Raw genomic sequence first — 16,577 nt, forward strand, 5'->3', positions numbered from 1 at the left:
ATGACAAGCTGATTGCAAAATTTGTGTGGAAGAGAAATGTGCAAGAATAGCCAAGGAATTGTCGGAAAGAGCTGACAGGGCTTGGGCCTAGTGGCTGCAGCTTACAGAGATTCACTTCCACTAAGCTGACCACAGCAGTTAAAACAGTGAGACATGAGGACAGTGGGAGGCATGTCCTTAGAGCAGACGTCCAGAAGAGACACACAAGTACCTGCGAAATTAGTATATGGCAAAGGTATCTTTACCAAAAAATAAAAAAAGACTTGGTCTTGCTCTATAGCACAGGTTGGCTTCAGACTTCCCAGAAGTGCATTTTTAGGTCTAAGATAAGGCAGCCTTTATAATAAATCCTGTTGTGGGAAGTAAATAAGCTCACCTAACTTTACTCAATGCAGAGATGATACATTCTAAATAAGAATCAAGGTTAAAAACAATTTGAAAACCCTGAGGAATGAAAAAGGCCATGAGTTTCAGGCTAGCCTGGGCTACAGAGTGAGACTTTGCCTCAAAAGAGCAACAAAAATTTATTAAGTTATTGGAAAAATATTTTAAAAATATATTAATAATTTGGGAACATGGTGAGACAAAACATATAGAGGGGGAAAGGAGGGAGGGAGAGAGGGAGGGAAAGAAGGAGGGAGGGATGGAGGGAGGGAAAGAGAGATCTGATACCCCTGCCTCCACCTACCAAAGTGTCAGGATCATGGGTGTGTACCACCATGCCCAACCTATATCATAGCGGGGATGGAATCCAGGGCTATATGCACGGCTAGGCAAACACTTTTACTGAGTGAGCAACAGGCCTACCTCCTGAAGTTTCAGAATGGTTAAACAGAAATCCAGCAACAACAAACCAAAGCCCAGTTCCAAAATAAAATACACTATGGTTTCTTGCTTTGTTATTGTTTTTGTTTTTGTTTCGTTTCGTTTCTTTTTCTGAGGCTGGGAATCAAGCCCCAGACCCTGTGTATACTAAGCTATGCCTTGAGCTACGCCCCCGCCTTATGATGCTGGTTAAGGAGACCTTAAGCCATTGGGGTCTAGACTCTGGGAACTGGAGGGGACTTCAGCAATGAAGCGTCACTGGGATGCTGTGAGAACAGGGCAGAGGGACCAGGTGGAGACAGAGGAGAATGGTCACTAGCTCCTGGGGCAGCCACGCACTGACCAAGGCGACTGAAGCGACACAGGGAATCATGACTGTGCCCCTGCCTCACCAGATGACACTGAGCTGATTCTAGACCCCTCACAGCAATCTCTGTCCATACGGGGGTCTTGGTCAAGGTGGTCATTGAGCACTGGCTTGTTCAGATAACTTAGAATTCTTGTCCAGTCCCCAGTCAACACTCCAGATTTTGTGATTCTGTAAACTCCTGATGAGAATTGAGCCAAGACCCCTCACGCTCCACCCAGAAAGCAGCAACATTTAACCTTTGTTCACTTGTTCCTTGGTTTATTTGTAAACGGATAAAATTGTTTCTGTATTCATGCCATTCATTAAGCATACATTCATTGATTGATTTACTCCTAAGTGTTCCTGAACCGACCTGGTCCAGGTCAGGCTGGGGACTGCCCTGCAAGTGTGGAGCCCTGAGCCCTGAGCCCTGAGCCACTTTCTCCAGCGTTTTCACACTAATTAAACTCTCTAACTAGACTGCGTAATTGGGTCTTTGGGACATCATCCCTGAAGCACCCCAAAGTGTGCTAGCTGGGTCCGCTTCCTTTCCTCCCTCTAGGTTGCCTTGGGAATTGTGCAGTCCCTTGGTACACAAGGCGCTTTGAACCGTGCCTCCTCCATCTGGCCCACCTGCCCCTTAGAAGGCTGTTGGTCGGGATGACACTAACAACTGCCCAGAATGGGGAACCTGTCCTGCCCACAGAAAACCACTAAGACCCACTCAGCCTTGAGCCTGCCAGAATGGACTAGTTCTACCTGCTTCGGAGAACCCTGCTGAGTTCTGAGCCCCGAAAATAATTCTGTCAGATCCTAAATGGTCCATTTGATCTTATCAAGTGGAAAACTCTTCATCAATTCCACAAAAACTTAGGAGCATTCCCATGGTTTGGAAAGTTGGCGGGAGTGAAACTTCTGCCAGGGAGCCAGAGCACAGACTGGGAGGAGGTTGGAGGTAAGGTGACAAAGGGAACGCACAGACAGAAGGGAGGGTGGAGGGCCCTGAGGAATCACCAGGGCCCTGGCTTCCCACTCTAATTCACGGTGCCACTTCCCATCTCTGGGCCTCAGTTTCCCTAAGTATAAGGCTCCAGCTGATGTGTAAGCCCCTTCCAAGTTCTGCAAGAGTGTTATCCTAGGCTGCAAGCCATCCATAACTGACCAGCTGCCATTCTACTTTCCTTAGTCCTAGGGAGTTGTGAAAGACAGCAATAAGTTACTTAGAGTCACACCTTGGCCTTCAGAATCTAAGAGAGAAGGAGAAAGGAGATGGCATTGCTGTGGGCTGGCAGGGAGGGCAGCTGGCAAGGAGTGAGAGACGTGGCTGTCACCCTGAGCAACAATATGAAGCAGGAAAGCTCAGTCTGGCTTGAGGGGTAAGGGAAGGCTCCTTTGTGAACTGGGTTTTAGGGAGCAGTGGGTCAGGAGAGAGGGGGAGACAAAGGATCCTGTGGGCTCTACAGACAAAGCTCCCTGGCCTGTATCCCCCGCCTTTCTTCCCCAGGTGCAGGAGAAAACTCAGAGCCAGAGACTCGTCTTTGACACACAGACTGGGAAGCAGACAGAACACACAGTTTTGTCCACTTGTCCCAGGCTTCCTTGTAACCCCCACCCTCAGTGCTGCTCCTTCCTAATGACTCCCCTGCTACCCCTGCCAAGCTGTGGTCTCCTGCCTAGCTCAGTAAAGCATTTTGGTCATAGGTCCAAGACTCTGCCAGTCCTGTGCTCTCTCTCTCTCTCTCTCTCTCTCTCTCTCTCTCTCTCTGTGTGTGTGTGTGTGTGTGTGTGTGTGTGTGTGTGTGTGTGTACATGCACAAGAGAGAGAGAGACCTATGCACACACAATGATATAAATATGTGAATGGTCACATGTGCACATAAGTCTATGTGTAGGATGACCACTCATAGGTACATACGTACCAGTGTGCAAGACAGGTGTTTGTTCACCTACCTGAATGTGTGCACAGGAGGTGACCCCGCGTGCACAGAGCCCTTAGCCTCAGGTGCCGATGTGTCCTAGTGACTGAAGTGGTGAATTGCTGTGTGTATAACCATGCAAAGAGTCAGCCACGGCTTACTCTGGTCACTGGAGCTTCCAGGAAAAGACAGGACCATCTCTGTGCCTTGTGCCAGGGCTTGCCTCTGAAGTGCTCTGCTAGAACAGATGCCCCCACCAAACACCAGCCTCAGAGCATCCCTACTGGGTTTTGGTGGGGAGCTCACAGCTCATAGTTCTCCTGAACCCGTGTGCGGTGGACACAGTCAGGTTGAGACCAGAGCTTCTATCTGCAGCCCTAGGATTAGATCAGAGCTCTTCTGACTGCTGAGCGGCCTTTGATTCCCAGAGATGGGTCTCAGAGTAGAACTAAAGTCTTGGCTCTATGTTACTACCTAATAGGAAGAAGGAATAGCCACTGGGGCTACCTAGCCTTGACATGAGGTATGTCAGAGACCCAGAGAGACCCTTCAAGCACCCCATTATCAAAAGTTTATATGTAGGGCATGCAGACAGAGGGAAAGTCAGGCGTAGGAGAGTGGAGAACTCTACCTGGGAAGGGTTTGGAGTCAGTACTCAGTCTGTGTCCTCACTTCTCCCCCTAATGCTAGCACAGTGTTTGGTGTGTAGCAGGTCCTAAGTTACTTCTTGGTTTGGGGAAGAATAAATAAGAAGCAAGTAAAAAGAAGTGACAGTCTCCAGGTGAAACTTCAGAGAGGAGGTGGATTTGGGCACTAAGCTCCATGTTATGGGGGCATCACCCCAGGTGCTCAGAGACACCGAGAAAGGGATAAAATCTGCTTTTTTGCTGGTAAGAGGATTATGGGGAGGAAGCAGGAGGGTGTCCGACTAGGAGAGCAGGTGTTTGGGGCTTGCTGAAGGCAAATGTCTGCTCCATATGGTGAGGTGACACAATTCTGGCAGACTCTCCTGGAGACTCGCCTCCCTGGCAGGCACTGTGTGAGCTCAGTTTCCCCATCTGCCATAGAGAGCTCCCCAGTGAGCTTGTCAGGGCACTTTCTGTGCTAATAACCTTGAAGCTTAGGAAGCCAAAACATCCTTTGTCCTGACTGGGAGAAAATAAGACTGGAGACTGGGTTCCAGGGCCCCTTGACTTTCCACCAGAGAGCTCACAAAGAGGTGACTTCTGAGGCTTCAGCCCACACAGAGCGGCTGACAGAGCATCTCTGTGTGTGGATGGATGCCCACTCACAGGCTTAGAGGCCAGCAGCAGCCCCCACCCACCCACGCACCCGAGATGCAAAGCATAGAGAGTGTGGAGACCAGAGCTGATGTGGGGAGACAAATCCGACTACTACCGCAGAGGGACAAATGAGGACATTCCAGATAGTGGGGACGGTGTAAGCGATGACTCAGAGGCTGCTGCAAAGCCAGGGGGACCCTTCAGAGACATCTGTGCCTGGGCCAGTAGAGCAGTGGCAGCAAACAGATCCCCTAAGCCAAAAACTCTGGGAGGAAAGCGAGCTGTGTTTTGACAGCCTTCCAAGAAAGTCCAGTGTGTGTTCAAGTTTAAGGACCTCCAACCCAGTTCATCGGCTCCCAAACTCTGTAGATCACTTGTCTGTGATAGGTGAAAGGGTGAAAAGGAATCTAGGGTCACATAAGTTTGGGAGCACATAATCTACTTGGCTTTTGGAGAGCCGCCAATAAACATTAGCCGTTTAAAGGCTTTGACAAGTTATCCCTCATTCAGCATTGGCTCACAGTGACTCTTCAGACTGCCCATTCATGCTTCCGTGAACACCGTCGTAGGGAATCTGATAGATTCTGCTCTAAATCATCCTCATGTTTCACATGGATGCCCTGGAGCCTACAGAGGATGTGGAGACCGTCCTAACATCCCAGAAAGTGTGTCCAATCTGGGAAAGACCTTAACAATCTCTGTGGTCTTACCACCCTGCGCATCCAGCCAGAACCCCGCAGTATGGAGCCCAGCAACAGAACAGCCGTCTCCGAGTTCATCTTGAAGGGATTTTCTGGTTACCCGGCCCTGGAGCACCTACTCTTTCCTCTGTGTTCATCCATGTACCTGGTGACCCTGCTGGGGAACAGCGCCATTGTGGCGGTGAGCACACTGGATGCCCGCCTACACACACCCATGTACTTTTTTCTGGGTAATCTTTCCATTCTGGACATCTGCTACACATCTACTTTCGTGCCCCTGATGCTGGTCCACCTCCTGTCGTCCCGGAAGACCATCTCCTTTACTGGCTGTGCCATCCAGATGTGTCTGAGCCTCTCTACAGGCTCCACAGAGTGCCTGCTGCTTGCCATCATGGCCTATGACCGCTACCTGGCCATCTGCCAGCCACTCAGGTACCCTGTACTCATGAGCCAGAGGCTCTGCCTGATGCTGGCAGGTACCTCCTGGGCACTCTGCCTCTTTAAGTCCGTGACAGAAACCGTCATTGCCATGAGGCTGCCCTTCTGTGGCCACCACGTGATCAGACACTTCACCTGCGAGATCCTGGCTGTGCTGAAGCTGGCCTGCGGTGACACATCGGTCAGCGATGTTTTCCTGCTGGTGGGCGCCATCCTCCTCCTGCCTGTACCCCTGACCCTCATCTGCCTGTCCTACATGCTGATCCTGGCCACCATCCTGAGAGTGCCCTCAGCCGCCGGGCGCCGCAAAGCCTTCTCCACCTGCTCAGCACACCTGGCTGTGGTCCTGCTTTTCTATAGCACCATCATCTTCATGTATATGAAACCCAAGAGCAAGGAGGCCCACATCTCCGACCAGGTCTTCACAGTCCTCTACGCTGTGGTCACCCCCATGCTGAACCCCATCATCTACAGCCTGAGGAACAAGGAGGTGAAGGAGGCTGTCAGGAAAGTTTGGGGCAGTCGACAGGCCTGTAGGTGAAGAAGGGTGGGCTCTGCATGGACAGTGGGTCACCATATGCCAACACAGCCACAAGGCCGAGCATAGAACTATGGGGACCTCCACTCCGGGGACACAGCGCCAAGTCCCTCTAATCCTGACCTAGGGCCTTCTGCTCCTGCCCTGTCCTAGTGCCCAGCATCTGCCCCTGGGCCTCCATAGTAGCCTCCCAGCTGATCTTAAGACTTCAGCCTTGGCTAGGTACCATGGCTCCTACCTATAATACCAGCATTTGTGAAGCGGAGGCAGGAGGATGGTAAACTTGATATCAGCCTGTGCTACATAGTAAGACCCAGTCTCAAATAAACAGATAAATACTAATCACTAGAACTGCCCTCTTGAGTCTCTCTTTCAATGGGGCATCAGGGGAGGGTTTTGGGGAGGGGTTGTTTTTGTTTTTGTTTTGTTTTGTTTTGTTTTGTTTTTTTGGTTTTTCAAGACAGGGTTTCTCTGTAGCTTTGGAGCCTGTCCTGGAGCTAGCTCTTGTAGACCAGGCTGGCCTCGAACTCACAAAGATCCGCCGGCCTCTGCCTCCCGAGTGCTGGGATTAAAGGCGTGCGCCACCACCGCCCGGCTCCTGAACACCTTTATGAAGAATGTACATGAACATGATAGCTTAGGGTCCTTCCCAAATCAGAACAGAGATGAAGTCCTCAGAGGTTAGGTAAGGCCCAGTCCTCTGGGAGACGAGAGGAGAGGTAGAAATTAGGCTCAAAAATACAAGAGCCCAGACTTGTCTGGTCACAGGACACCAACCACCCAGAGCAACCTGAAGCTGGGATTCCTCTCCAACCCCACCCCACAGTAGCTGCAGCTTCCGGTATTCCTGCCTCATCTGAGGGTGCTTGCTGTACCTTCCTCACCCCATCCCTGAGCTCTCCTTAGCTGTCCCTGCTGGCTGCTCAGCCTCCCCAGTTTTCCTTTCTGAGAGCTTAGAGCACACGAAGCTTCAGAGTCACTGAGGACATCCACTCTCCACCCACCCTGGCCTCAGTGCCAGGCATCGTCGGCACCACAGTGCCCTCCAGGCAGCAGTCCGGCCCTCCTGCCAGCTGGCTGCAGGCCACCACAGCCCCACACAAGGCTTCTGCTGCCCTATTGGGCCTGTCTCCTTCCCTTGGGACTCTCCGGGAGCCAGGCTACAAAGAGAGAGGAAATTAAGGAGCAGGGCGAGGGACAGAAGCTGCTCCTCCTGGGATCTAGTTTGAGTGTCCAGTTGGCCAAGAGTCAGGAAACTTGAACATAGCTGATGAGGCAGTGGCCATTTTTCTAAAGACATCTCAAACAGGATGTTCAAAACAGTCAAGAGCCCAAACTGAGCAGCGGTGGTGCACATCTTTAATCCCAGCACTTGGGAGGCAGAGGCAGGTGATCTCTGAGAGTTGGAGAGTTTGAGGCCAGCCTGATCTACAAAGCAAGTTCCAGGATAGAGAGAGTGGTTACACAGAGAACCCCTGTCTCCAAAAAAAAAAGAAAAAAGAAAGAAAGAAAGAAAGAAAGAAAGAGAAAGGAAGGAAAGAAGGAGGGGGGAGGAAGGAAGGAAGGAAGGAAGGAAGGAAGGAAGGAAGGAAGGAAGGAAGGAAGAAAGAAAGAAAGAAAGAAAGAAAGAAAGAAAGAAAGAAAGAAAGAAAGAAAGACCATAGAACAATCAAGAACTCAGCTTACTTAGGACCAGAACAGATGTGCCTTGAACTTAAATGTTAGCATTCCCTTCTCGTCTCTACGTCTAATACACCTTACCATTTCATCTACAAAAGAAAAACTTGAAGATAAGAAATAAGAGCTAGAAGGATGGCCCAGCAGTCAAGAGCACTTACTGTGTTTACATGGGATCCACACCCACACTGCGGCTCACAGCTGTGTGTAACTCCAGGTCCAGGGGTTCCAGTGCCCTTTTCTGACCTCCATGGACCCTGCACACATGTGGTGCACATACAGATAGGCAGACAAACATTCATACACATAAAGATAAACATTTTTTCAAATTTTGCTTAATCTATAAGTTTTATAAATTACATTATTTGTTTTATTTATTTATTTATTTATTTATTTTTGAGACAAGGTCTTATGTAGCTCTTGGATGGCCTAGAACTCCCTATGCAGACCAGGCTGGCCTCAAACTCATAGTGAGCTGACTGCCTCTGCTTCCTGAGTGATGGGATTAAAGGCATGTGCTATTATGCCCAGCTATAAATTACATGACAGATATTTGTGTGTCCTTGTAAAGACACCTAAGTACAGCTTCCCCTCTCTTTAGTTAGCACCCACCTTAGCTGTATGCCTTTTTCCTCTGTGTCTCTTTGACTCTTGATGAAATATTTTTCCTGTGGTGAACCAAGGACTCGATTTTACCCAAGTAGAGGTTCCTAGGCAGAGATCTTCTCAAGCCACTACTTGTAATGCTGGGCTACATCTCCCAACTGCAGCTGATGTTAGCAGAGGCCCAAAAGTTACCACTGCTCCTGAATACCTCCTGAGCATGCATGAGTGGGGTGGGGGCTGGCAGCAGTCAGGTCATACGACTTTTAATTCAGTCACTAACAGGATGCCATCTTCCCTTACACACTTAGTGAATCAGCTTTTCCTGATCGTGTGCCTATTGCAAAGTAAGGAGTGGGAAGTGATAATAAATCAATATGAACTTTTTTATAGCAAGTGGGAAGATGAACCAGGGACCTTAAAAACTTCCAGATCTTTTAATTCTGCACTGCCATTTTTAGGAATCTAGTTTAAGGGGAAAAAATGAAGGGTACATGAAAGGGCATGACGGCGCATGCCTGTAATCTTAGCCCTTAGGAGATGGAGACAGAAAGATCCGAAGTTAAAGGCACTTCTCAACCATATAGCAAGTTTGAGATAGGTCTGGGCTACTTGAGATGCCTGCACACACAGAGAAAGAGAGAGAGAGAGAGAGAGACAGAGAGAGAGAGAGGAAGAGAGAGAGAGAGACAGAGAGAGAGAGAGAGAGAGAGACCAGGACACAGTTAAAAATTTATATATAAGAATATTAATTAATATATAAGAATATTAATTACAGCACAAAACACATTAGTCCACCATACAAAAAAATGTTGCAATCTTGATGTCCAATTGGAAAAGAATGTTTAAATAAATCCAGGTGGAGTCCAATGGCAGACTGCAACACAGATGCAAGGAGACACTTTTTGAGAAATACTAGATGACAGGAAATTATCACGATGTAATCAACAGGAGGGGGAAAAGACAGATCAGGAAACATTGCATTCAGTGCCTCCCTAATCTTATTTTTTAATTATTTGTCTCATGGTTATATGATTAAGTCTGTAGAAAATTCCGGAAAACTGCGATGAGATGTTAATAGAGCTGCCTCCTCCCCGGGCTATGGGGTTACAGATAACTACTGTTCTCTTGGCCTTTTCAATATTGTTCACAATTTCTAAATAAATAGATCTGAGAAATGACGGTGTTCTTTTTATGGAGCGGGAGGTTACCTTGCTCCCCGGTAGATGGGCTCTGGGGGGGGGGGCAGAGTGAGGAAGCTGGTGATGCAGCCTCAGCCGTGGGAGCAGAGAGAAAAGGAGGTGGAGAAGAGTTGGGAATATTGACAGGCATGAGTAAAGTATTTAGGAGGAGGAAATACATGGGAATATGTGTGATTCACCGTTACTAACTGGCACTGCAGAGACAGGTGAGGGAGAGGGGAGACTGTGGGCTTCGGGGGAGTTCCTGGCTGGGTAGAGGTGCCATCGACTGTGGCACAGGGAGTAAGTGCAGCAGCGGGAAGCTGAGGAGACACTGACCCTGGTCTCAGACCTGTTACGTTTAAGCATCTCCCAGGCAGCAAACAGGCCTAGACCATTCCTGAGGCAGATAGAAAATCAGGGCTAGCCATCATTTTGACATGTATTCCTGATAAAATTCCAGAAGATGTACCATGGCCTAATATGAGAAATTATAAATTCTACTGTCTTATTTACAACTGTATTTTAGTATCTAAATGGTGAAGGGTGTCTCTATTTTAAAAGGCCAGGAAGGGAAGGGGAAAACCTGTAAAAATTCTCCTGCCTGGAGTAAGTAAGTATTTAAAACACCCCTTACATGCACCTGGAGGGGTCTCATACACCTCCAGAAAGTAGCCTTCCTCAAAGTTGGGTGGATGGATGAATGAATAGATCCAAGACCACACAGCAATCATGAAAGAAGAAAACTCATTTTCCAGTATAGGCACCCAGGCCTAGGAAAGGACCACCCCTGCCCCAGAGCCTGTGGCATGCGAGGGGCAAGGCTACAACAAGGTACGACCTTCTCTGTCCACCTCACATCCACAGGGACCTTCTGGGACAGGGCAAGGAACCTGGAGTCCCAGGAGCCCGAGTCCCTCAACGGGCAAACCTGAAAGTTTGTGAACTTGTAGAGTTGAACTTTAAATTGGGCAGGGACTACGTGGTCCCTGAAAAGGGAGCAAGTGGGCTGTGTGGCAGGGGACCAGGACGCTGGTCCTTGGGGCCCCTCAGCCTGACCCACCTTAGCACACTGCATCTGCTAGTTAGGAACTGAGGACTACCGCACCAGCTCCCACAAGCTTCAGGTTAGCTAGCATGACTCCAGACTCCATCTTTTCTTATGCGATTGCAACACGAAGTCTGTGGTAAGGAATTCATCTAGCATGCTCTTTTCAGTAACCTTTCTTCAAGACATTTAAAAGCTAAAGTACCTATTACATGATAAAAAGAATATCCATGCTCAGTAAGTATTTGCCATGAGCCAGGCTCTGTACTAAAAGCTTAACTGCACCCTGATGCATTCCGAAAATATCACCATTTGCAAGGAAGCACTCCCGTCTCTATGACAGGTAAGGAAAGCGAGGCTCAAACAACGGTTGGCAAATGGAACATGGTGGTGCACACTTACAATCCCAGATTGGGAGACAGAGGCAGGAGGATTATCATGCATTTAAAGCTAGCCTGGTCTGTATAACAAGTTCCAGACCAGTTAATAGCCCTATCTCAAACAAATGAATGCACACACACACCCCAAAACAAAAATAACAACAACAAAAACTGTTGGGGCAAGAGGTGATATTCTAGCAATTCAAACTGGGTGTGGGCCAGGGCAGCCTGAGTTCAAGGCCCCTCTCACTAACCTCTCACATGGTGGTGGTAGAAACGGTGATGCCGAAATCCCAAACCCAGGTAGTTTAAAGATAGGGCCTTCATTATTTCCCTTTCTTTCTATGAGAATAATTTTTGAAGCCTGCGTTTTTAAGAATTAAGTGGTTACCATTAGATTCACCAGCAGTGAGACTTATGCGATATTTACCTTGCAAAATAACACTGGTCTGCCAGATCTCAAGGTTATAGGTTTCTGGAACAATGTGAGAGACTATTAGGGAGGTTACAGAGTGTTAGAGACCACCTGATTGGATGACTCCATTTCTGAGCTGGAGGAACTTGGCTAAAGTTGCACAGCGGAACAGGAACGAAAGTCAGAAAACAAACTGAGATCTCTTCCCCTCCATTCCAGGACCCAGCCATGCTTTCTCCTGCCTCTTTGAGTTGTTAGACAGTAGAATGAAAGAAGAGGTATGGTTCTTGGGGACACTCGGTGTCACATCTCTTTGAATGCGCTGTTTTCCTGGGCCATAACAGTGTGTGGCATCTAGACAGACGCTGCAATCACTTTTAAAAATCTGGCCTGGAATTCTCCATGTCGCCCAGCTGGCTCAAACCTACAGCTCTCACGCCTCGGTGTCCTTCGTGGTGTGACAGGCATGTGCCACCATGCCCAATTGGATCTGCGTGGGTCGTGAGATGCCATGGTGCCCAAACAGGTACTGTCATGCTGCAGCCTCGCTGCTTCTCCCCTCTGAGCACGTGTCGGGGTTCCCCAGGCCCAGTGGTATGCAGGTAGATATCCATACAGTGTGTCATACTTCTGGGTCTGAGCATTTACCCGCTGGCAAAGATGTTCCAGTGTGTCCTTCCCTATTTATAACTGGTGATGTTCCACATGGCAGAGACCCCCCCCCCACTAGCCAGTCTCTAAAGAGAGCCCTCTGAAATCCACGTTATATGTGTAGTAAGAGAGACGCACTGGAGCCAAATATTCTATGCTAGGTGACAGCACCCATCAGACACCTACCTTCCAGAGCTCATCTCGCCCAGTCAGGGAGCTGGGCAGTAACCATGGCAAGTGTGAATCCCCCCCCCTTTCTTTCTTTTGGAGTAGGTACCCCCAAAATACCCACGGAATGAATGAAGCTGAAATGCTATGGGCATTTGCTATTGTCATATGAAGTAATCTAGAAAAGAGCTTCCTTTGAACGGTCAAGGACCTTGGACAAGCAGGGTGTGGTGGCACTTGCTGTGATACTAGCACTCAGGAGGATGGAGAGTTGGAGGCCAGCCTGGGTTACACAGGGAGACATTATCTCAAAAAGAATCACTTTAGATTCCAAAAGAAGATGTCAGACATGAGTCTCCTGTAAAATCTGAGCACCACTTGTGGAGAACGGAAAGCGGTTTAGGGGACCCGAGTGTGCCACATTCTCCCCTGGCTATGTCAGTAGCACTGCCGCTGAGAGAACCAGCTGCAGATCTAAAGTCCAGCTCTCTCATTCTACAGCTGGTGGAACTCAATTCTGGAGAGAGGCTGACCTGCTGCAGGTCCCAGGCAGCCAGAGCTGTGTGGTCCAGGTGGCAAGAGGAGGAAGGAGATGGATTGGGCAAACCACACAGCTGTGACTGAGTATGTCCTGCTGGGACTCCGTGAGCACCATGGCCTCGAGATAGTCCTCTTTGTGCTTTGTCTGAGCATCTATGGCGCCACGCTAGTGGGGAACGCCCTCCTTGTGGGGCTGATTGGGCTGGACCCCCACCTGCACAACCCCATGTACTTCTTTCTCAGCAACCTCTCTCTCATAGACATCTGCGGGACCTCTTCCTTCATACCTCTGATGCTGCTCAACTTCCTGGACATCCAAAGGACCATCTCCTTCCCCAGCTGTGCCCTGCAGATGTTCATGACCCTGGCACTGGGTGCTACGGAGTGCCTGCTCCTGGCCGTGATGGCGTACGACCGGTATGTGGCTATCTGCCAGCCACTTCGGTACTCAGAACTCATGAACGGGCAGCTCTGCGTGCAGATGGCAGTGCTAAGCTGGGGGACGGGCTTTGCCAACTCGCTGCTGCAGTCCATCCTTGTCTGGCGCCTCCCCTTCTGTGGCCATAATGTCATCAACCATTTCTTCTGTGAGATCCTGGCAGTGCTGAAACTGGCCTGTGGGGACATCTCCCTCAATGCACTGATATTAATGGTGGCTACAACTGTCCTAACAATGGCCCCACTCCTGCTCATATGCCTCTCTTACACATTCATCCTAGCTGCCATCTTTAGGGTACCCTCTGCTGCAGGCCGGACCAAAGCCTTCTCCACCTGCTCTGCCCACCTCACAGTGGTGGTGATTTTCTATGGGACCATCTCCTTCATGTACCTCAAGCCCAAAGCCAAAGACCCCAGTGTGGATAAGATCATCACACTATTCTATGGGATTGTGGCACCCTCACTAAACCCCTTCATCTACAGTCTGAGGAACATGGAAGTGAAAGCAGCTATGACCGGCCTGCTGCGGGGAGGTCTCCTCACCAGGAAAATGTCCCACTTTTAACTCCTAGCCTCCATCTTTGTCAGCCAGAAGAGGCTACGTTCTCCTGGGGAGATGGCTTCAATGTTTCAGTGGCTTACAAACCATTAAGGTTTGTTTCTCACTCACGCTTCAGGTCTACTAAGCTTGGCTGGGGTTCTGCTCCACATCACCCTTCTGGGACTCAGGACAACAGCTCAGTCTCAATCCAGAACGCAGCAGACTACAGTGACCAGCCTGCCTGGGCTCTCACAGCTTCCACTGACAAGTGGTACAGGCTGCACCCACCCTTCATCTCACTGGCCCACAGGTGGCCACATCGAACATACGGGGAGAAGCCCAGCCTGGCACATGCCTAGAAGAGAAGAAAAGAGGACTCAGAGAGTCAGCCCAAGAGGAAGTCAGGCTTGGTTTCCTCTGCCCTTATCTCTCCTCACAGACCCATACTGGGTTCATCACCCCAACAAAGTTCCAGTTAGCTTACAACAATTTTGTACCAGGACAACCAAATGAGGCTAACACAGTGCTTTCCAGAATTTCCTTTTCATATGGGTTTGGTTAGACTTGCCCATGGGGCATATACAGAAACGTGGAAGCCAAAGGGAGCACCACCCAGCCCTGAAGGAGCACTCCCATTACTAATACACTGAATCCCATTGTTCGTGGTCCGTCCAGTTCTAGTCAGATCTCCTCCCTGAGCTGTTCTCAGGCTGGACCAAGTGCAGCTATGGGCCAAAAGGTGCCGGCTTCTCCTCCAGGCCGTGTGTATCATTAAGTTTGATACATCTAAGACTGAGCTGGACACAGTTTCCATTTGTCTCAGCTCTAACCCACCTTTACTCTCCTTCTCTCATGCCCTTAACTGTCAGTCCAAAGGGCCTGTAAAAGCTTCAGGCCCGGTGCCAAATGCAGAGATCCAACTCGATGGGTCTCGCGAACTACTGCTATGATTGTGGAAGTCTAATCTTACTGATAACGATTATATGAACATATCTCATACTCCAAAGGCTGAACCGTTGGCAGACCACTAGTAATGTAAGTACTATCCTTTGAGATTATTTAAGACTGGGGACTTAACCTGCTGTCCTATCCAGCTTAAGTTTAACCTGCTGGGCTGAAGAGGTGGCTCAAACGTTAAGAGCACTGGCTGCTCTTCCAGAGGTTTAGAGTTCAATTCCCAGAAACCATGTGGTGGCTCACAGTCATCTATAATGTGATTTTGTGCCCTCTTCTGTCATGCAGGTCAAACACTGTATACATAATAAATCTTTTTTTAAAAAATTGCATTAAGTATGCTGGGCAGTGGCAGTTCACGCCTTTAATCTCAGCACTCAAGAGGCAGAGACAGGTGAGGTCAAGGCCAGCCTGGTCTACAGAACAAGTTCCAGAAAAGGCTCCAAAGCTACAGAGAATTCCTGTCTCGGGGGAAAAAAAAAATTAACCTGCCTTTTAGAGGACAATGTAAATCATTCTTAATAGGACTTGGAATTCTCATGCAATCAGCTTCTCAACCTAAGCTAATCCATAGCTTTGCTCTTTGTTAGGTACTGGTCATGCTCTTGACCCAGAATAATGCATGTTGTGGGAATCATTTTCTGCAAACAGCTAACAGATTGGAAGCACTTTAAACAGAAGATCACCATAAATGCTGAAAGCAACATGTGGGTAGAGGTGGGTAACACTTGTGTGGTTTCGTTTACTCTCCTGGGTCAATTGGGAGCAGTAAAATTACTTCCTTTTTAAACTCTAATATTTTGGTAAAAATCCCTCATTTTTGCCCAATGCCATATTGTCTGTACTATTATATAAAATATAGTTCAAAGTCAGTTTTTAGAGACAGACACAGAACAGTCAGAGACCAGACAGACACAGGGACAAGCACATTCAGACACAGGACAGATAGGACACACACATACACACACACGCACACACGCACGCACACGCACACGCGCGCACACACACACACACACACACACGACAGACTATAGATAGATAGGCCAGTAACTGCAACTACAGACAGATGGGTGAAGATTTCAAATTTTGGCTCATTGTTGGTCAAATTAATTCAAGATAATAGAGTATAATATATGCATCCCATTAATACCAGCATAGGGAGGAAGAGGCAGGCAGATCTTCATGGGTTTGAGGTCATCCTGGTCTACAGAGTGAGTTCTAGGCCAGTCAGGGCTCCAAAGAGAGATCCTATCTCAAAAAATAAGAACAATTTTAAGTCAAGAGAAAGTGTTTTGTTTCCATTCCTTAATGCAACATTGATACAATTTAGCATCCTCTGGGGTTAAGTATGTTAACTACCCACAATTGCTACAACAAACTCCTAGCATCGCCTTTTATGGCCTCCCACCAACACTGTACTAAGTCTAAAGTTCTTTGGCTCAAGGCCCTTAGGAGTCTGGCCCATACTCAGCATGACCTCCCCCCAACATGGGTCAGCTTCTCATGACATCATCTTACCGCCCCTCTACTCATGCTATTCAGGAATCACACCAAGGTCAAGTTTTCAAGCCATTGTAGACACTATCTCCTTCATAGGTTCTTTCTTGATGCATTTGGAGGCTGTCTTCTTCATCTCCTACGGCACTTTGTTGGGACCCTTCACTAGGATCAATCCCATCCTTACTGACATGAGAGCTCCTTTGGGGCAAGGTGTCACCAACTCATCCCCATGGCTCTAATGGGGCTTTCCTTATGTGACTATGAAACTAAATTGTCACATGGAAGTTCTCACATCACCACCAGGTGACACTGAGCCCATGTTTCTAGGCATGCTCCAAGCAGTGAACTTGGTTGCATGTACAGATACATGCGAGGAAGCAGTAACAACTGCTGGCCACAGCCATGTGTCCAAGGCAGGCTAGGCTTGCTGG

At 48.6% G+C, this 16,577-nt stretch overlaps 2 protein-coding genes across 2 annotated transcripts; both read left to right on the top strand.

The window, feature by feature from the left end:
• The first annotated feature begins 5,114 nt into the window (after window positions 1-5,114).
• Or13j1 (olfactory receptor family 13 subfamily J member 1) lies at window positions 5,115-6,053 on the top strand. Its single transcript, XM_048420593.2, has one exon. It carries the CDS (start codon window positions 5,115-5,117, stop codon window positions 6,051-6,053), a length of 939 nt encoding a protein of 312 aa, XP_048276550.1.
• A 6,712-nt stretch (window positions 6,054-12,765) lies between these two features.
• LOC125391370 (olfactory receptor 13C2-like) lies at window positions 12,766-13,716 on the top strand. Its single transcript, XM_048420726.1, has one exon. The coding sequence runs from the start codon at window positions 12,766-12,768 to the stop codon at window positions 13,714-13,716; it is 951 nt and encodes a 316-aa protein (XP_048276683.1).
• The last annotated feature ends 2,861 nt before the right edge of the window (window positions 13,717-16,577 follow it).

Source organism: Myodes glareolus, chromosome 16 (assembly GCF_982192425.1).
Source record: "Myodes glareolus chromosome 16, mMyoGla1.1, whole genome shotgun sequence".
In the NCBI taxonomy this organism is placed as follows: Eukaryota; Metazoa; Chordata; class Mammalia; order Rodentia; family Cricetidae; genus Myodes; species Myodes glareolus.